We start from the raw sequence: 21,661 nt of genomic DNA, 5'->3' as shown, positions 1-21,661 counted from the left end.
AGAAAGGTAGAAGCCGTAGGGACGGGTCGTTTGCGTAGCATATGCCCCATAAGAAGAATTAAAAGGATAAAGAATGTCGAGGTATGTGGAGATGGAAAGAAGATTAGAGAAGGGGAAAGAAAGGACCACGTGGAAAGAATGGAGGATGTTGATTTGGAAGTGTTAGGAGGAAGGAAGAGAGGTAGACATAGAAAAGAACGGATAGATAACATGAAAAGGTATTAAAAAGGCAGGGCCTCGGCGTCTGGAAACCACCAGAATTTGTATGAGATATGGCGTAGTGCGTTTGTAGGGTTCAGTGCACTTCTGATGAGCCTATTGAGTAGGATTTTTTTCATGCAGGATTTTAACCAAGATTCATCAGTGGTATGAACGAGACAGCGATTGTTGTCCTTTCTTCAAAGAGCCACACCCCGTTCGGGGATAAAACGCCAAATGGTAAAATCATGCTTACGTTTGCGTTGTTATAGTCATAAGGTTAGATTATTTCATTGCTTCTAGGCAATGGGTGGTAAAAGGATGCTTTCTTTATATATATATATATATATATATATATATATATATATATATATATATATATATATATATATATATATATATATATATATATATATATAAAGAAAGCGTCCTTGTACCACCCATTGCCTAAAAGCAATTAATTCTAACAGTAACCCGACCGTGCCAAAATCCCAAGGGACAATCGTGCTTACCCCATATGAAAAATGGGAAAAAGCACGTTAAAAGAAGAAGAACCTTTCGTCCAAGGGCCACCATCGTATTGTTTATTTTTTTCACTGGTACGTTACGGTCGCGAATGTAAAGTGTACTTAGGAACATAGAATTCTCTTTCTGATGGGGCCTTAGCTGTTTACTCTGAATATACTGAATGTGAACATGAATCATGCATTATAATACAAATAGTTTAGGCTACCATTTGCAGTGGTTTACCACAACATATAATGTTTTGATTTGCCCTTGTCACATATAATTAAAATAAATGACAGATTTCAATTATCTTTCACGTAGAAACAGATGCATATAATAGACTGTTTGTGAAGTGTAACATATTCACACCCGTTGCAAGTTATGCAATACCTTAAATGCCTTGACACCCCAAAGAATTAGAGGTGGTCAAGCCGGTGCCCCGGTGAGTTTTCCATCTTACCCCTCTCAAAATATACGCGGTGACTGCTGATTACATTTATTCTAATTATATGTGACAATGATAAATCAAAACATCGTATGTTGACTAGATTTTAGTCACCAGTCAATAGTAGCTGTTTATGCACAATAAACTGTGAATGCATTTAGTACCCACTTGCCGAATCTTGTATTATAGCCCAGTTCTTCTATCAGTGCATGCATGAAAATATGTGAAAATGCATGCGTACGCACCTAAAAAAATGCTTTTGTACAGGATCAATATCATGACCGTGACATTTGAGGCAGCCAGACTCAAGTATACTTTTTGCAGACAGTTTATTTTTCCCAACCTTTCTGAAATAAAAGACAACTATTAAGGTTAGACTCACAAATATGGTTACACTTACTATGACGCAATCACACAATATAACCTCAAATTTCAATTATATAGTCATTAGTTGATGAAACGTGTATATGTATATGTATATATATATATATATATATATATATATATATATATATATATATATATATATATATATATATATATATATATATATATATGTGTGTGTGTGTGTGTGTGTGTGTGTGTGTGTCCGTGTATGTGTGTGTATGTATGTACACACACACACACATATATACACATATATATATATATATATATATATATATATATATATATATATATATATATATATATATATATATATACACGTTTCATCAACTAATGACTATATAATTGAAATTTGAGGTTATATTGTGTGATTGCGTCTAGTAAGTGTAACCATATCTGAGTCTAACCTTAATAGTTGTCTTTCATTTCAGAAAGGTTGGGAAAAATAAACTGTCTGCAAAAAATATACTTGAGTCTGGCTGCCTCAAATGTCACGGTCATGATATTGATCCTGTACAAAAGCATTTTTTTAGGTGCGTACGCAAGCATTTTCACATATTTTCATGCATGCACTGATAGAAGAACTGGGCTATAATACAAGATTCGGCAAGTGGGTACTAAATACATTTACAGTTTATTGTGCATAAACAGCTACTATTGACTGGTGACTAAAATCTAGTCAACATACGATGTTTTGATTTATCATTGTCACATATAATTAGAATAAATGTAATCAGCAGTCACCGCGTATATTTTGAGAGGGGTAAGATGGAAAACTCACCGGGGCACCGGCTTGACCACCTCTAATTCTTTGGGGTGTCAAGGCATTTAAGGTCTTGCATAACTTGCAACAGGTGTGAATATGTTACACATCACAAACAGTCTATTATATGCATCTGTTTCTACGTGAAAGATAATTGAAATCTGTCATTTATTTTAATTATATGTGACAAGGGTAAATCAAAACATTATATGTTGTGGTAAACCACTGTCAATGGTAAACTATTTGTATTATAATGCATGATTCATGTTCATATATAGTATATGCAGAGCAAGCGGCTAAGGCCCCATCAGAAAGAGAAATCAATGTTCCTACGTACACTTTACATCCGCAACCGTAACGTACCAGTGAAAAAAATAAACAATACGATGGTGGCCCTTGGACGAAAGGTTATCCCTTGAGCTTTTGGCACGGTCTGGTTACTGCCAGAATTAATGGCAATCATGAGCTAGAGACAGAGAGCCTGATTGCCTAATGCTGCGTCCAGTGCTGCCAGAGGAGCCTTAGAGGACGATCGTCGCTTCATACTGCCAAATTTGTCGAAGTTTTCTGTAATCTCCGACAACTACAAGTTGACACGAAATGGTCAGCCTTCAGGATAAATTCTGTTTTGCCATTGATCGTGGTGGTACATTTACTGACGTGTTCGCTGCTTGCCCAGATGGAAAAATAAGGGTATTAAAACTCCTCTCCGTGGACCCAAGTAACTACGCTGATGCACCGACTGAAGGTATTCGGCGTATTCTAGAACAGGTGGGTTAAGAATTTTATTTTTATTCTTCATGGCAGGATAAGTCACCTCCTGCAGTTTTCTTTAATATTTTCTTAGCTTTAGGCAGTATTGTGTTATTTTCTTCTAATTTAAGTAGTGTTAGCCTAAGTTAGGCTAGTACATTGGCTAGTTGGTTAAGCGTCGAATGCAAATTCTTTATCATACATAAGTTTGTGGTCGTTGTCCTTATCGCATTTAACAATTATTTCATTGCCAATAGGTAGGTTATAAGTAACTTGGTTCGTATAGGGGGGTCCTTGCTTTCGTGATATTTTACAAAGTAACAACCAAATTGTAATAAGAAAGGTTAAAAAAAAGCATGCATCTATACACAAAAAAATAGTTTGGAAGATGTTTATAATATATAAGTTTTAATTTAGAGCCAACGGCAAAGTGTCAGTGCTTTTTGAGGAAATAAAAATTATGTTAAGGTAAAGTTTTACCCCTCCAAAATGATATTTAGGCCTACACCTACAACTGTCTAGAACATAATTAGACTTTGTAAAACTTGGAATATTTCTGGACAAATTTTGGTCAATGCAGTAGTAAAATATAGAATAAATTAATTAATTACCAATCACATGAACCATATAGTTTTGGCTGCCTAATTTGTTTCTTGTTTGTTTTTGACCAGTAGTCCTGTTGCTTTTGCAAACCACTTGTGTTGGTCTTTCTTCTCCTGTACGCAACAATTACAGTGGGACCAGAGTGGAAACTGGGGAACTAAGATTTTAGGGTGGGGAAAATAATAAATGAGTGAATTTCACTAACTGAAATGTATAATATGGAAGGAATGCATATTCTACATTGTTTGGTTAACGTTTGTAGTTGGTAACAATAAGGAAAAGAAAAATAAAAGGTCTGAAGCTGTGGAATTGATAATTATGGGAAATCATCCTTAGCTAACCTTTCCCACCTAACCTAAGCTAGGATGTTAGGTTCTCCCTGATCAGCCCCTCCCCCCACACTTTAAAAGTTTTGAAAGTTGTTTTTCAGAATAGTATTGTAATAGCATAAATTTGGACATCAGGTCTTGACCCCCTTTAACCTATGTTGAAGGATGTGGCAGTGGTAATTGTAGGGACATGGGGGTAAAAGTGCAGAAGAGTATGCAGTCTCTTTCTGCGGGTCACAGCCAGCTTAAAAGCAAATAAGGGACGTGCGTTCCCCACAGAAATACAAACCATTGCTTTTCAAGTAGGAGTATCCTTCAGTTCAAGGTGAGAATGGTCATTGAACTTGTTACAAAGTAGTTAATTGGTGGTTACAAGGGGGTGAGTGGAGGGAATACCCTTTACTCACTTGTTGTCACCCTTGTTGATACTAACCCACACAGGTATTGCATTGCTTGTAGGGGCAGTCTTGTACTCACCTCTCCCCCGGTGAAGAGTGTGTTGGTTGGTCCCCCACTCTGCTGGGAAGTTTATTAGGAAGTGGGATTGAAAGCATAAGTTCCTCGTTGGGCGAGTCGGTAGAGTTGTGGGCTAGCACTTGCTAGGCCCGAGTTCAAGCCTCCAGCCGGCTAAGGAAGAATTAGAGGAATTTATTTCTGGTGATAGAAATTCATTTCTCGCTATAATGTGGTTCAGATTCCACAATAAGCTGTAGGTCCCGTTGCTAAGTAAACAGTTGGTTCTTAGCCATGTAAAATAAGTCTAATCCTTTGGGCCAGCCCTAGGAGAGCTGTTAATCAGCTCAGTGGTCTGGTAAAACTAAGGTATGCTTAACCATTTGCCTCGGGAGGGAACACTTCCCAGGTGGCTCCACCAAATCATTCCAGTTCTTTTCCTTTTGCTGCTATTCCTTTTCCCCTACCTTTTTCATGTGCTGCTCCTCCTTGGTGGGGTGGGTAAGGTATATGTAGAAGGTAGTATGCCTACCAGTATGATTTCAGTAGATGATGTGCCAGGTACCATTGTCCAAGCATTTTCCATAGTAGGACCTCAACCCTTACACCGATGTGCCAGGTACCATTGTCCAAGCATTTTCCATAGTAGGACTTCAACCCTTATACCCCACTTGCCCCAGGTGCACATTTGTCACTGTTTAAGTACTTTTGGAAGATATAGCCTTCATTGGACATCCCAGGAAGTCCCTCTTTGACTTCATTTCGGCTAAGGAGTAGGGCTCACCCTCTTGTTGCAGTAGAGCTTGTAGTCAAGAGATACTCCTGCTCCTTCTTTAGCTGCAGCTTTGGTGACCTCCTGTCTTGATCAGTTTTCTGAGGTAGGAAGGGAAGAAGAGTTAGTGCTATCCTACCACCTCCTCAGTGTTGAGTTTTTCCTCCGTTTTGTCCGCCTCCTTGTCTCCTCCTCCTTCCTCTTGCAGGAAAAAGAAGAAATCCAAGAAGCCTTCTCACAAGAGGTCCTGGGAGACTTGGAGTGAGCACCTTCTCCCATCTAGGGTCATCCGCAGCACCCACTAACCTGCGGGGCTATGTCTGCAGTAGGAATGATTGATATTTGGGTTCCTTATGCTCATTTAGTACATTTTCAGTCTCCTAATGCATGCATGCAGAAGGGGATCACACACAACAGGTTGCTGTTAATGATACCTGTGGGTGTCGTAGCTGATGCAGAATTGTGCAGCACCTCGGTTGGTTCTGGATTCTCCCCAAGCCCCTGATGTGAGCATGCAAGATAGCATTTGTGCTTCATGCTCACTCTCCTGTGGCCTCTATTAGTTATCTTTTGCTAATCATGGAAAGTCTAGCGAGAGAGATGCTGTGGTTTAGAACCTTATTCCATTCATAGGTCATCCTTGGTTCATGGCTTATTAATTAGTAGCATTGGAACTGATTGTGCATCACATTCCTGTGGGCAACCTTGAGCCAGACTTTCATGTTGTCCTTTCTCATAGGAGAGGATCCGTCCCATGCTTTTAGGGATCTAGTAGGACTAGAGGGCCATGCTCCATGAGATTCCCAGGAGGCCGAGTTGGACAATGCTTTTGAAAGTTCATTGAGCTCCTTCATGAATGCAATGAATCGGGGGAGACAACCCCAGTACCCCACCTGAACATGATCTCATCTATTTAACTCACCTTTGAGGAAGCTTCTCAAGCAAGACCCTCATTCAGTCTGCACAAGTACCTTAGGTGTACACAGGTACCTATGAGAGGTATCTGTTAGACGTCAGGAAGTTTAGCCTGTTACTTGGAAAACTGTGGTGCCTGCTTCACTAACAGGTGAATGTCTTGCTGATGATCGTCATGCACTGTGAATTCCATGAGGAAAACACCATCAGCTATATTAAATCTCATTTTGGTGAGAAATTTTCATACATTAGCTGTTGATTTGTTGTCAAGGATATGAAGCATAGGCCTAAACAGTATTCCTCCCTCTGCCCAGTTTGTAGTATGCATTTTAGTAGTTAGGCTGTTTTTTTTTAGCTAATCACTCATTTTTTTATTGTTTGGTTTTCTCCTTTCCCATACCCTTCAAAATATTGGCATGTGGTGCACCTCAGTAGGAAACTGACATTTATGTAAGAGTATATTTGGTAACAGCTGAATCAGTCATTGTAGCCTGTTAAATGGTGGTAGGTAGACCAGTAGAAAGAGTATCTTTCCACTTAACTATATGTATACCTTGTAGATGCAACAGTGGAAAGACTTATGGTGTGCTTTAACAGTAGGTAAGTATCCAAATAATAGATTTTATTATGAAAATTTATATATTTTTGATGTAAAAAATTTCAATTAAAAACATTTGTTTTCAGTTAGTCTTGCCAGTAAGGAAAACACAAGATGAAATGCTCCACCTACAAGAGCAATATTACGAATGAATGTATGAAGTAAATAAAAGTCTTCAGCAATTGGTAATGAATACTGTAAAATAAAACTCAAACTTGGAACATTGAATGTTTACTCTAGAATGAAATTTATGAACAAAACAATTTTTACAATAAGACTTGGTCCCATGGATAGTAATTGTAGTTATAATACTGTACACTGAATGTTAGGTAAACGTAAAGAATTAGTGTTTTCTGTGCTGTAAGTATAAATGAAGTGAGTAGATTTTTGGTTGCATTTTCTAAACAACATATTGTAGTTATAGGCATTTGTGGACCATGCTGTAAAAATTTTCATCTTGACTGTTTCAGGAAACTGGAGAAAATCTGCCTCGTTCTTCACCTATTGCAACTAACAAAATAGGTTGGATACGTATGGGAACTACTGTAGCTACAAATGCTCTCTTAGAGCGTAAAGGAGAAAGAATTGCTTTGGCCATAACTAAAGGTTTCAGAGATCTGTTGCACATTGGTAATCAGGCAAGGCCAAACATATTCGATTTGGTAAGTGGCTATTACTAATTAATAATTATTGAATGCTAATCTATTATACGATCTATTGGAAAACAAATTTTGTTCACGAGACTTACCTGCCAGATATATATATAGCTGTAGTCTCTGAAGGTCCGACAAATTTCAAATTTCGCGGCACGCAGTGGCCGGACAGGTGGTTAGTACACATTCCGCCGCTGGGGCGCGGGTATCAGAACCATTCCCATTTTCTATTCAGATTTTCTCTGTCGCGGACTGTCAACACCTGTTGTCAGTTCCTCCGCTTTTGGATTTCAATATTTTGTCATTTGAGTATTTTGGTTGTTTTTGGTATCGACTTGGATCTGTGACTTGGCATACGCTTTTCTGGACTGTTTTTGAATTTGGCCTTTGACTTTTCTTTATATAATGTCTTCCTCTAGCTATCGTGTGTAGCTTGGGTGGGTGTAAGGTGAGGCTATCGAAGGCTTCGGTAGACCCTCACACTTTATGTATGAAATGTAGAGGTATGGAATGCTCTGTGGATAATCGTTGTAATGAATGTGAGGGATTATCTGAGGGAGAATGGAAGAAGTACGAATCCTATATGCGTAAATTGGGCGTGATAGGGTGAGGAGGTCTTCCTCCAGGAGTGCTTCTGTGGACGGTCGGTCAGGGATTTCTCACGTTAGTAACCCTGTAGCTTGTAGTCCTAACCCTTTAGTGTTGCCTTGGGCCTGAGGTTGTTGCAGAAAGTAATGCTCTGACTCTAGTTCTTGAGTCTATTCGCGCTCTTGAAAACAAAGTGAATGCCCTGCAAGCGCAAAGTGTAGTGTGTGTTAATCCCCCTAGTGTTGTGGAGGGGGCGTCAGATCGACCCTATAATGCTTCTAGGCCTGGACCTCTGCCGAACTCCCAAGACCCGGGGAGAGGGCATGTCGAAAGCCGCATGAAGGTTACGGGGACTCCCCTCCGATCTGACGTCCCTTCGGCAGGTCCTGTTGACTCCACCCAGGCTGCCAGGGATCGTGCTCAAGACACGCATCCATAAGGAATGCTTCTCGTCCTCCGACATGTCCTCCCCTTGTCGGGGTTGGAGCGCTCGGTTGGACTCTCGACCCCTCATGAGAAGCCTGAGAGGAGAGGACGCTTCACGTCCTCTTCCTCTAGACGTTTTGCGCTCGTCACCTGAAAGTTTCGAGGAAGTCCCTCATCGGAAGAAGTTTCGTTCTTCGGAGTTTGACGCTGCTCGCGCTAAGATGGGAGACCTTTCTCCATTGGGAAAGAAGAAGCCTTCTCTCCGCTCGCCTTCTCGCAAATTCAGTCCGTCTGCTAAGAGAGCTGTGTCCCCTACTTGCCAGATTTTGTTAGGCATGCAACAGCAACTGGATTCTCTTATGGATCGTAGGAAGGCCAGGCCGCGTCGTAAAGATTTGCATCTGCCTGTGAAGAAGTCTAGGCCTTCCCACTCTCCCGCTTCGTCGTCTTCGTCTGCTGCTTCTCCGGAAGCTTCTCGTCTTGCGCCTAAGGAAGGTTTTAAAGAAATTCCTTCTCTCCTTGAAGATTTTGACGTCTCTCCCGATGCGCGCCATGTTCGAGTTTCTAGCGCCCGCGCTCCTCACGCCTCGCTCCTCACGCTTCTCGCGCGCCTCACCCTGTGTCTCGCGCGCCACCCAGGACGCTTCGCGCTCTCCTTGGTGAAGCCTCTTCCGTGCCAGTTCACGGAGATGCGCTTCTTCGCCAGGACGCTACTCGCTCTCCTCGTGTTATCTCTTCTCATCATACGGATGTTGCTACCACGCCTGCAGTTTTTCTTGATGACCAACTTCCCGTTTCTTCTGTTCAGGCTCATCAAGATTTAGCCTCTACTTCCAAGCATGTTAAGTCCGCTGGCGTATCAGCGATTCGGACTCCTTCCTCCCTGCTCTCCTGATCCTCCAGCTGAGGAAGAAGAACCCTGCCGTCAGAACCCTCGGACGAAAGAGAAACAAGTTCCTTCTGCTTCTTCCGATTATCAGACTCTGACTTGTCTGTTTAAGGATTTATTTCCGGATACGTTTCAAGCTTCAGCTCCTCGCTCCCCACTTCGCAGTTGGCTTCGTCTCAGGCGAGGAAATCTCCTGGCTTTCTTAAATGAAGAAGTCCTTCTCTACCAAGAAGGCTTTTAAGAAAGTTCAAGACTGGATGTCTACTAGGAAGAACCAAGGAAGACTTCTTTTGCTTTGCCTCCTTCTCGCTTGTCGGGAAAATCCGGAGTATGGTACGACACAGGGGAAGATATGGGTTTGTCAGTTCCCTCTACTTCTAAAGGGACTTCGCTAGTCTTGTGGACGCCTCTAGGAGATCCCACTTGTCCTCTTCAAGGTTTCCTGGACTCTTACTGAAATGGACCACCACCTCAAAGGACTTTTCAAGACAGTGGAAGTTTTTAACTTTTGGACTGGTGTCTGGGCGTTCTGCACACTAAGGCTAATAGCCCTAGTTCTATTAGTCTGGGGAGCTGTCCAGCGTTTTTGCGTGTATGGACAAGGCCGTCAGAGATGGCTCTGAAGATCTGACTTCTCAGTTTTCGTCAGCTCTTTTAAAGAAGAGAGCATTGTTCTGCTCCTTTTGGCGAAGTCGGTTTCTCCTTCTCAGAAGGAGAACTTCAGTTCGCACCTTTCTCTAGCCATCTCTTCCCCAGACCTTGGTTAAGGATATCGCTTCCAGCCTTCAGGAGAAGGCCACTCAAGACCTCCTTTCCAGGTCCTCTAAACGTCCCCTCAGCACCTTCTTCGTCGTCTTCTGTGCCTCATCAGGCTAAAAAGAAGCAGCCCTTTCGTGGAGGCTCTTCCACGGGTAGTTTCTCCAAACCCGCACCTCGAGGCAGAGGTTTTCCTAGAGGCAAGGTCGTCCCCAAGAGGGGCGGCAGAGTGACTCGTTCTCCTCCAGATGCCAGTAGGAGCCAGGCTTCTTCATTTTGCTCAAGCCTGGAGAGAGGGGCAGACTCTTGGTCCCTCAAGTAGTAGAGAGGATACCTAATTCCTTTCCTGACTCTTCCGCCCTTGTCTTGACCCCAGAGATTTTTCTCCCAAGTACCGCCCTGCCAAGCAGAAGATACTGTTCGACCTTCTCGACCAAATGCTCGAGAAGAGAGCAGTGGAGCCAGTCTTAGACACAAAATCCCGGGGATTTTACAACAGACTGTTTCTGGTTCCAAACATCCAGAAGGCTGGAGACCTGTCTTGGACGTCAGCAGGCTGAACGACTTTGTCCAGAAGGACAAGTTCAAGATGGAAACGTCTCAGTCTATTTTAGGAGCTCTTCGTCCCGGGGATTGGATGGTGTCTTTAGACCTTCAAGATGCATACTTCCACGTCCCGATTCATCCGCGCTCGAAGAAGTATCTCCGCTTTGTCTTGGGGGGCAAGACTTACCAATTCAGGGCTCTCTGCTTTGGACTCAGCACAGCCCCGAGGGTGTTTACTCTTCTCATGAAGAATATAGCGAGGTGGTTGCACCTCTCGGGAGTCAGGATCTCTCTCTACCTGAGCGATTGGCTGATCCGTGCTTCTTCAGCACGAAGGTGTCTGGAGGACCTTCATTTTACTCTGGATCTTGTGGGTCCCTGGGACTTCTGATCAATGTAGAAAAATCGCAACTGATCCCCTCTCAGTCCATCGTTTATCTGGGGATTCAGATGAATTCAGCGGCTTTTCTAGCGTCTCCGTCGCCAGAAAGGCAAGTTCTTTGTTGCGAAAAAGTCGCAGTCTTCTTGGAGAAGGAAACATGCTCGGTGAGGGAATGGATGAGTCTGCTGGGGACCATTTCCTCGCTGGAGAAGTTTGTTTCTCTAGGAAGGCTACATCTCAGACCTCTCCAGTTCTTTCTGCTGGAGAACTGGAAGAACAAGGAAGACTTGGAAGAAGAATTAAGGATCCTTCCCTCCATAAAAGACTCCCTCAAGTGGTGGCTCGATCCTGTGAAGTTGGGAAAAGGGATCTCTCTCAAGCTTCTGAGCCCCGACCTAGTGTTGTTTTCCGGCGCTTCTTTGGCGGGTTGGGGAGCAACACTGGGAGGGAAGGAAGTGTCAGGAACCTGGAAAGGGCAACAGATTTCCTGGCACATCAACATCAAAGAGTTGGCAGCAATCTTCCTAGCCCTCCAAGTCTTCGAGTCTCTAGTTGCCAATCACGTTGTTCAAGTGAACTCGGACAACACTACGGCGTTGGCGTGCCTCAAAAAACAGGGCGGAACACACTCTCGTTCCTGTTCGCCTTGCCGAGAGAAATTCTCCTCTGGGCTCAGGCTCGCAACATTACAATCCTCACAAGATTTGTTGCAGGGTAGAGAATGTTCGGCGGACCTGCTCAGTCGGCGCCACCAACTTCTTCCAACGGAATGGACTCTTCATCAGGAGGTTTGCCAAGACCTCCCTGGTCCCTTTGGGGTCGCCCTCTCGTGGATCTCTTGACCTCAAGAACGGCGAGGCTTCCCATCTACTGCTCCCCTGTTCTAGACCCAGGGGCAGTGGCGATAGATGCTCTTCTCTGGGATTGGACAGGTCTGGACGTTTATGCCTTTCCTCCGTTCAAAATTCTGGGAGAAGTGCTTCAGCAAGTTCTCGGCCTCTCAAGGAACAAGGATGACGCTCATCGCCCGTTTTGGCCTTCAACCAATGGTTTTCGGAGATTCTCTTCTGGTTAGTGGACGTTCCCAGGTCACTACCTTTGAGAGCAGATCTGCTCAAACAACCCCACTTCATGAGATACCATCAAAACCTCCCGCTCTGAACCTGACTGCATTCAGACTATCGAGAAATTGGTCAGAGCGAGGGGTTTTCTGGCCGAGTGGCACGGGCCATCGCTAGAGCCAGAAGAGCTTCCTCTATCAAAGTGTATCAAGCGAAGTGGGCAACCTTCAGAGGTTGGTGCAGAAAGAAGGAGTTTCCTCTTCCTCGACCTCTTTGAGCCAAATAGCTGATTTCCTTCTCTTTTGAGAGAAAAACTCAAGTTAGCAGTCCCAACTATCAAAGGGTATCAGACATGCTTTCCTCTGTTTTCCGCCATAGAGGACTGGATTTGTCTAATAATAAGGACCTCCACGATCTCTTGAGATCTTTTAAACATCTAAAGTTCCCGGCCTATTCCCCTACTTGGAATTTGGATGTTGTCCTCAAGTTTTTAATGGCCAGTCCGTTTGAGCCAATTCATTCAGCGTCTCTAAGGGATGTTACTAGAAAGACAGTCTTCCTCATTGCTCTGGCGACGAAGAAGAGTGAGTGAAGTTCAGGCTTTCAGCCGTCATGTGGGCTTCAAGGGACACAATGCTGTCTGCTCGTTGTCCCCTATTTTCTTGGCTAAGAATGAAAGGCCTTCTAATCCCTGGCCTAGATCGTTTGAGATTCAAGGTTTGACTGACCTAGCTGGACAGAATCCTGAGAGAGTTCTGTGCCCTGTTAGGCGCTAAAGTTTTACCTTAGAAGGACTCAGGACCTGCGAGGTCCCTCGGACTATTTATGGTGTTCGGTGAAACATCCTGTTAATCCCATGTCGAAGAACGCGTTAGCATTCTTCATTAGGAATGTCATTAAGGAGGCTCATTCTTGTTGCGACGACTCCAACTTTAAGTTGTTGAAAGTGAACGCCCATGAAGTTAGGGCAGTCGCTACCTCCATGGCTTTCCAGAGAAATATGGCGCTCAGTGATATTATCAGTGCCACTTTTTGGAGAAGTGAATCAGTGTTTGCCTCACACTACTTAAGAGATGTCAAGGTAGCTTATGAAAATTGCTATTCTCTGGGACCTTACGTTGCTGCTGCTACAACCTTGGGGTCAGGTGGTAGCTCTGCTCCTATCCTTTAATCCTATTTAGGAGGGGTTTTTTAATTGTGTTTTGTTGTGTTTTTTTATGGTTGATGGGTCGATTGATGGTGTCAGTCTTCCCAATCTTTTACATAAATCTTAAAGTGCTGGTTAGGTGGTTGGTATACTCGTTTGTCCTGGTATTATGATCCATGGTCTAGTCACATTGTGGTCACGCCCCGTTGACAGATCATCTAGCAGTCGCGCCAGCTTTATAGGTCACTACCTTGCTGGGGTCTCTAGTAAAGCAGAAGCAGGCTAGGGTGACAGTAACCACTCAGTCAGCTATGCTATCAGGTAAGGAACCAAAATATTTTATCTCTTAAATTGTTTTCCATTATTCTTAAGCTGTCTCTACCCCCCTCCAAAGGTGGTATTCAGCTATATATATATCTGGCAGGTAAGTCTCGTGAACAAAATGATATTTTAATGATAAAATAAAGTTTGTTCATACTTACCTAACAGATATATATATTCATATTGCCCTCCCTCCTCCCCTCAGGAGACAGTGGCGTTAGAAAATCTGAATAGAAAATGGGAATGGTTCCTGATACCCGCGCCCAGCGGCGGGAATGTGTACTAACCACCTGTCCGGCCACTGCGTGTGCATGAATTTTTGAAATTCTGTCGGACCTTCAGAGACTACAGCTATATATATATCTGCCAGGTAAGTATGAACAAACTTTATTTTATCATTAAAATATCATTTTCTTGAGAATTTGAAAATACAAACCATTACCTTTTTTTGTAGAAATGGCCCTGGCTGAGCTGCAAACAGTCATTGAAGCTTGGCAATGAGGTGGTTAATACATAGTGGCTTGCAGGTGAGTGGAGGGGCTCCACCCACTTAGCTATCGGTATCCTTCCATCAGTTCCATGTTGCCTTTTGCCAAGGTCAAGTTAAGATGTGTCTGTTTTCTGTGCAGTCACTGTTACCAACGAGTTTGTGAAACTTGACATTATAGCATCTTTATTGTGCTTCATTTTGTGGTTGTTCAGTATGTCAGTGATGCTAGAATAACCAATTACCCTTAATTGTTTTTGTTTCTCTAGCCCAAACCTGTATAGTGGACCTTGTATTCCCATATTATAAAGTGTCCATACAGTTTATTACCCTTTTGTCTGTACAATAATACTTTGGTTTGATATTATAAAAAGTGGTAGTAGGTTATTTTCTCTACAGGAGTAGGTGTGGCTCTGTCTGTGCCCTTCCTCCACTCTCCTTCCTCAGTTTTAGAACCATTTTGGATGGAGATTTTAGTGTAAGGACTGTTCTCATCTTGGTTAGCCGTCAGGATTTCCCAAAAGTGATACTTTTTGTGTAAGGGATGCAAGATTTAATTTCCTTGTAATTGGACTGATTACTGAGTAAATGTCAGTTGGTCATGAAGTGAGACCCCCATGGAAGTTGTAGATCAGTTGCCTTCCTGTTGGCCAGTTTCAGTGCTATGCATTTTTGTGCAGCCTGTTCTTCACAGAGGCTTCTGAGAGATTAGGAGAGGATCTTAATGAAGTGTTGAAATCACAAATGCACTCCTGTACTCTTGTCTTGTCATTTTCCTTCTCTGGGTCAGGAGCATTGCTTATATCTGTGTCTCCTCTCTTCCTCCTGTGGGTTACGTCACCAGGAGGGTGATTGTGGATGTACCCAGTCCGTATGATCCTGGTTGTTCATCCCCTGCAACAACTGTGGAACGTGTTGTTACAGTTTCTGGCAAGGGACTGTAGCAAAGGTCTCAGCAATAGACTGTTAGGTGGTATGGTAGTGCATGCCCTGCCTGTGCCTTGCAGGGTCTATGCTTATGGCTGAAAAGGCAATAACTGTGCCCTATGCTTATGGGCTGGGATGCTGCAGGTGGTCATGCTGGCTGGCTCAATCTCTGTTCATGCATATGACATACATGTCACAGAGTACAGGGACCAGTGCGTACAGAACTACTCAGTTCCAGATGTTCACAGTCTGATCCAGTGTCATGTTTCAAGGCTATGCGAGATATTGTTGGGTTTGAGTAGTAGTGTCCCCAAGTATGAGAGTAGTCCAGGGGATGTGTCAGCTTCCTCACAGAGGAGGATCCTTCTCACTCACAAGGATCAGTTGGGATCTAAGGATCTCTTGTCTTTTTAATCTGTGCAAACAGGTTGGAGACAGAACCAGTGTATGTTCCAAGTACAGGTATTGGTCAGTTTCTGATCAGCTGCCAGCTTATGGCCAGCAGCTTTTTATCTTGTGACATGCTTGCACATTAAACGGTCACATTCCAGAGGAAGGCTGTCTTAGACAGTTCATACGTATGAACTGTGAGCGTTTGTGTTTTAAGATATTCACTGGATATGATTTCCTAGACCATGGGAATCATGTTTTAAGGACTTTCTTGGATACATGTATATTGACAGATATCTGAAATCATATCTGCACACACCACCCATTTTCAGTACAGTACTGCTCACATCAGTGTAAGCATGATCAGTGCATTGTGTACACAAATCTCTATTATGTTAATCACTGCCCCAAACCAATACCATTCCCGATATGTATCTGCTACTGCAAGACTGATCAGTTTCTTGCTCTGTTGTTCTGGCCATTGAAGGTTTCTGTTGTAATCAGAGGATTTTCTGGCTGAATTTCTAACGTACCAATTTTCTCATGATGTCTCCTTAACACTTGTGCTTGGTAGGAACCTTGCACCTGCCAGCAATCCTTTCTGGTTTTGGTATAAGTGCTTTGCATGTCGGTACCCTTTACAGGTCAATTGTGTTATATCATGGTCAGCCTCAACTGATGCTGTGGGCTTTCATGCTACCTGGACATAATGTTTCTGGTGCCCAGTATTTCAGATGCCCAATGCTGCAGTGCCCAATACCAAGTAACCTTTTATGATTGACTATATTGTTGTCTGATATGACAGTGTTGTTTTGCAGACAAAAATTATTAGTGATGCAGCAGTTTTCATAGCTGCCCATCATTACTCCATCTTGAATTTGGGCAAGGACCCTAATTCCAGTTGGGTTGATCCTAGGCTCCTACCTATACTTTCTGGAGAGCAAGGAATTTTTCCAGGATACCTCTGTGCTCATGTTTTTAAAAAATGATTATTAAGGCCTCAACTTCTAGGATTTGTGGTTTCTCACTCATCTGATCCATCATGTTTTCTGAGCCTTGGCTCTGAAAGCAGAAAGAAAGGGGGTTGGGGACCTGAGAAGATTAGAGAAGTACAGGTGATAGAGCAAGGTGAACTCCATATCTAAATCTACTCTTTCCAATATGGATGCTAATTTTCATATGGCTTTTGTCCCTCCTTTCAAGGAGGAATCATTACTTATTTGATAGGTGTCTTTTCTTTTCTACCCATTTACTTAATAAATCTGGATTGACTCTGCATCTGGTTTGGTCCAGAAGAGGATTCTCACTAGGTAGTCTAGATAGGTATATTCCTGCAAGACTCCAACATTTAACATTCAGTATTGTGCTAGCACCAAGAGGATTGTTCTAGATCCTTAAGAGACACTTGTGTCTGTTCTAACCACTGTTACCTCCTGTCAACTTGACACTCATTCTCATTATATGCTACCTAAGGGTAGGAAGAATTTGCAAGCTTATCCTTCAGTTTTACAATAGCCTCGCCTCCCTATGAATGATCCAAGGAATTAGGTTTTCATCAGGTAGTTACGGGTATTGATTTCCCTTTGGGAAGCAAACCTAGAGCTTTGGTTGCCCTGGCATTGGCTCCTCTATGACAGCTTCATCCTTCCAGATAGAATCTCTTCCCTTGGAGGTAATGCCAGCCCTCATGATTCCTGTATAGCCTTTGGGATATTTCCTTCATCCTATGGAAGAGATGAGAGAATTTTCCCAGCATTCTTCAGGTTTTGCATGAATTTTCTCTGTAATTGCCTAGGTTTCTTGAGCTTCAGGAAAAGATGCTCTGTCATGACTCATTCTTCCTTACAAGTATCACACCTCATTCTCAGTGAGGTTTGAGAGACTTTTCTGCAGGGAAGGTCTCAATAGAATGACTGGAATTCCAGGCTTAGCATTTCTCCCCCCATGCTTCTATCAGGCCACAGTGCCTTTACCCTTCCTGTGTCCGTGTTCTTCAAACAGCATTTCCAGATTTTTGCAGGGAAAATATTTGACTTATGCTATTATTAACACGGGAGTCAAAGGTACCCCTCACCTTGTCCAGGTACACTTTGGTTTCAAGCATCATTGGCAAGGTCCCAACCAAGAGGCTTCTTTCCCCTTTCTACAAAATAACACCTGCAGAACCCTTGATTTTATCTCCCTGGCCCTATATTGGGTGCTTAACTGGTTAGTTCTCCCAACTCCTTTTAGACAAGTTTGTGCCGGGCCTAAGTTGGATGAATGGGTTTGGGATTGCAAACAAACACCTTGAGGTACTCTTCCCCTACTTGAGTCCATCCCAGCTGTTGGACAGCCTATTTTTGTTGAGGTTGGATTGGCAGCTGCAGGAATGTACACAACCCAGCATATGTCTGAAGATCAGATATTATTGTTGTTATTATTATTATTACTATTATTGAGATGAACCCAGCTCATATGGAACAGCCCTACAGGCACTATTGATTTGAAATTCAAGCTTCAGATATGATGTGTTCTCGCCATCACCTTTAACAAAGAAAAGGTGTAGGTGTAGTACTATCATTCATCCCCAGATACAGTAATGATGTTTCTGGTGACTGACTTGTTTTTCCCACTTTAACTGGAAAAAATAGGATTCCTTGGACTTTTCCTAGAGCATAGTTTAACATGGTAAACTGAACCCTATCACAGGGTCCTGTCAGCCAATGCTTTTCATTTTTGTAGGAACACTAACAAATATTAAATTAACCTAGTTTTACAAACCAAACCTTACATCATGATCCCACCTCGGCCACTCCACATAGCCCCTGATGCCAAAGGAAAAAGTAACAATATACTGATAAGTAATTGGGCAGTGCCCTTCCACTCACCTGCCTGGCACCAATTAACCACCTTGTTACCAAACTTCAGCTGCCATTACCAGCTCATGCTGAGGCGTTCTTTTAAATAAAAGGCTTTGGTTTTTGTATATATGGCAAATACAAATTATCTTCAAAATTTGATATATTTTGCTATAGCTGTATGCAGACTCCTTTTTTATGTACCCTGGTCATTTTAAAGATAATTAGAAATTAGTGTATGTCACTCCCAGCTGGTAGATTAAGCTACTTTACAGTATAATTATGTAGTGGTTGGAGTGTAGAATCATGATATTAGTGTAAAGATTTCAGTGTTCCTGTTTATGAATCCCTTTTTTTTATTTTATTAGTCTATTTCCACACTGATATTTCTCTGACGTTTATATATTTGTATCGTCTGATAGGAAATTAGGTGTCCTGATGTACTGTATGAAGATGTGGTGGAGGTGCATGAAAAAGTAATTCCAAGACAAGATGTCTCCTCCAGTGAAGCATTGAATAATCATTGGCATATTGATACAGGCACAACTGGGGAAGAAGTATTGATTACTCAGCCTCTAAATGAAGAGCAGCTTCGTATAGATTTACAGAGAGTTTTGAGAAAGGGTATAACGTCTATAGCTGTGGTTTTGATGCATTCCTATATGTGAGTATTTTCTGTTTGAAAATAATGTTACAGACGACTGTCCCAGACTTAAGACTTTTAAGTACTCACGTCATGCTCGTGAATGTTTACAACCACTGAGAGTTTTGAGATTAATATTGTAAATTAAGTATAAAAGGTAATGCATAAATAAAAAGAAACTTATGCATTTAAAAGCAAATAAATATGTGAAATGAGATTTTATAAGTACAATGTGATGGGTAGTGACTGATGGTCATAAACCTAATCTTTTCAGACATTGGGGATTGTGTGGATATACATGAGAGCAGTGCTCTTATAAGAATGCTTTCTGGGATGGCCACTTTAAGGAGAGTGCTTGGGAATCTGTTTTATTTATCTTTTCTAATTTGAATGGAAAGTGGGGACTGAATTATGGAGGATGACTTTATGAAAGTTTGGAATCTTGCTTATGAATCTCCCTTTAATAAAGTTATGAATTGCGTGAAATTCATCAAGAGAAGTAGTCTCAAGATGCTGGAAAAAGACTGAGGTCTCAGAGGCTGAGATGGTTTTGACATGTGATGAGAAGGGATGAGGAACAATTGGTAAAAAATCAATAGAGATGGAAGTAGAAGGACAGAGACTTATTGGAAAATCAGGAAATCATTGAGAAAGAGATAGATTTAGACCTGATGGGAGCTCAACCAGAAGGGCACAGTAAGAGAAATGTGGAGAGAACTCATTTTATGCTTAACCCCATAAAGGGAAAACCAATGCAAAAATCATGTTAATAATTATTATTTTATTAAGGAGTGGAGGTCTAAATAGTCTTATTGTGGGTTTAATGGCAGGTTAGATTTAAATCAACTTTCTTAATATTGGATATTGGTTTAGTTGGTAATTTGGTTACACCAAAAACAATTTCATGAGAGAGTTTTCCTTTAACATCCATGTCTTTCATCAATAAAACATAGAATGGCTATAACAGGTACACTTTGATTAGGGAGATATGCCAGATAAAATATTTGAGAGATGGGCTTCCACCAAGCGTGAAGTGCTACAGTGTACAAACCTCATACAGTATTATGCCTTTCTGCCTAGAATGGTATACAGTAGTATTATCTGAGAATAGTCATCGCAAGACTTCTTCCATGTTAGCATTCTTCAGTCTCACAAATATCACCTGTTACTTCAACTCCTCCCAGTACAGAAGCGAAGATGTTCACAACAATAATGGATAAAGTCAATATAGTACTCTGTATTCATTAGGAACAATATCTGTTGATATCCCAAGTGCACTTGTAATAATTGTAATTTACTGAGAAGGCAGCATGGCATGTGTTGAGTTGTGGCCTTCTGTTATCTTTGGGAACTTGTTGTATTCACTTGGATTATATGGCCACATATTATATATGACATTCAGTATGGTAGTTTAAGTTTTTGAGCTCTGGCTTCTTTGGCAGTTGAGAAAAAGTAAAGTAAATAAGAGTGTCTTCATCATATGGTAAGACAATCCCTAAAGCTAGATTATTTTTTTTATATAATGATCACTCTGGGAACTATTTTTCTTCGACTAAGTGTGATGTCACAAGAAATGCCCATGATTGCTGTCCCAAGTGTAGTGAATGGCCTATCAGTGTTTGGAAAGTATATACTGTATTAAGCACAGGATAATAACAAGGAATATTGCATTAGTCTTGGCTTAGTTGAGAATGTGTTCCTGGTGGAATTCCAGAACAGCCCTACATACTTGTCTATGCCCAATTGACCTACCCTTCTTTCTACCTCCCCTGATCTTTCTCTCCAAGATCATCTTTCTTTCTTTTCTATGGTTCTAGCTAAAATGCAGTAAGACATTCAGTTCCATATGCCATTTATAGCAGAGTTAATAAAACGTCAAAATGAAGACAAAGCAACTAGGCCAGCAACGGCAGTTGTTTTGTGTTTTTTGACCACAAGGTGTGACTATGTCTTGGTCCATAAAGGAGCCGGCCTCTGGACTATCCTGTGTTAGTTCAGTGACTGCCAGAGGGAGATGTACTCTCTCTCTCTCTCTCTCTCTCTCTCTCTCTCTCTCTCTCTCTCTCTCTCTCTCTCTCTCTCTCTCTCTCTCTCTCTCTCTCTCAGTAATCCTAGTTGTGTGGCAGTTTGAGGAAAAGTGTGCTTTTAATACTGGATATAAGAGATGTACTATATATGTCTTTTCAATTCAATCTGACAGCATTTTTTAAATAAAGAGCATATAGAAACTAACTTATCACAGATAAACCAAATACTGCAATTGAAAGGTTGGGTGACTATGAGTAGTTATACACAGTATGTGGGCATGGAATAATCACTCTGATAGAATCAGAAATGTGATGAGAGGGATCAAGACACTCTGCTTTCGTTGAGCACTCTTCAAGGCAAATCCAAAGAGATGTTTGAGAATTTAATGTAAAATCAAGTTGTCCATACAGTTGGCTTTTCAACAGGCCCACTTGATATATTCATTTTCCCAGTTTGATTGGTAATGGAAAATTCCAGAGGCTTCTTTTGTATAGACTTCCGGTCTTGGAAGACAGCTCGATAATGTTCCAATTTATTCTATGAGCATTTATCCCAAATAGGGTATAGGAATATCCCCAAACTCTCAGGGTCACATCTTTCTCCTTTTACATGCTTTCCTAAGCTTTGTGAAATGGATCTCTGTGTCTCATTGACATTAATTTTATTGCTATCATTACTGAGAAAATTTGTATATAAATGTAATTTTGCAGTGGTTTTAAGATAGTGATAAACAGTTGGATTAGTGTTTTGAGGTGTTCAGTGAGTTTCTCATTTTAACATACAGGAGTTTTATTTTGTTTAATTCCTATGTGTTTGTAATTTGAGGGACCCTTTAACAGTTGTATACTTGGTTT

The 21,661-nt window shown here is 41.7% G+C and overlaps 1 protein-coding gene across 2 annotated transcripts in view; it reads left to right on the top strand.

The window, feature by feature from the left end:
* The first annotated feature begins 2,586 nt into the window (after positions 1-2,586).
* Positions 2,587-21,661, top strand: part of LOC136835045 (5-oxoprolinase) — a 262,765-nt gene continuing 243,690 nt past the window's right edge. The window contains exons 1-3 of one of the 2 annotated variants that reach the window (XM_067098167.1): positions 2,587-3,071; positions 7,194-7,385; positions 18,559-18,800. In XM_067098167.1, the coding sequence (XP_066954268.1) occupies positions 2,901-3,071; positions 7,194-7,385; positions 18,559-18,800 (605 nt within the window). In that variant the 5' untranslated portion in view covers positions 2,587-2,900. Of the gene's footprint in view, positions 3,072-7,193; positions 7,386-18,558; positions 18,801-21,661 lie in introns of those variants that run through there. The other variant, XM_067098171.1, reaches the window with a different exon arrangement.

Source organism: Macrobrachium rosenbergii, chromosome 4, assembly GCF_040412425.1.
Source record: "Macrobrachium rosenbergii isolate ZJJX-2024 chromosome 4, ASM4041242v1, whole genome shotgun sequence".
In the NCBI taxonomy this organism is placed as follows: domain Eukaryota; kingdom Metazoa; phylum Arthropoda; class Malacostraca; order Decapoda; family Palaemonidae; genus Macrobrachium; species Macrobrachium rosenbergii.
This window is presented reverse-complemented; position numbering and strand designations above follow the sequence as displayed.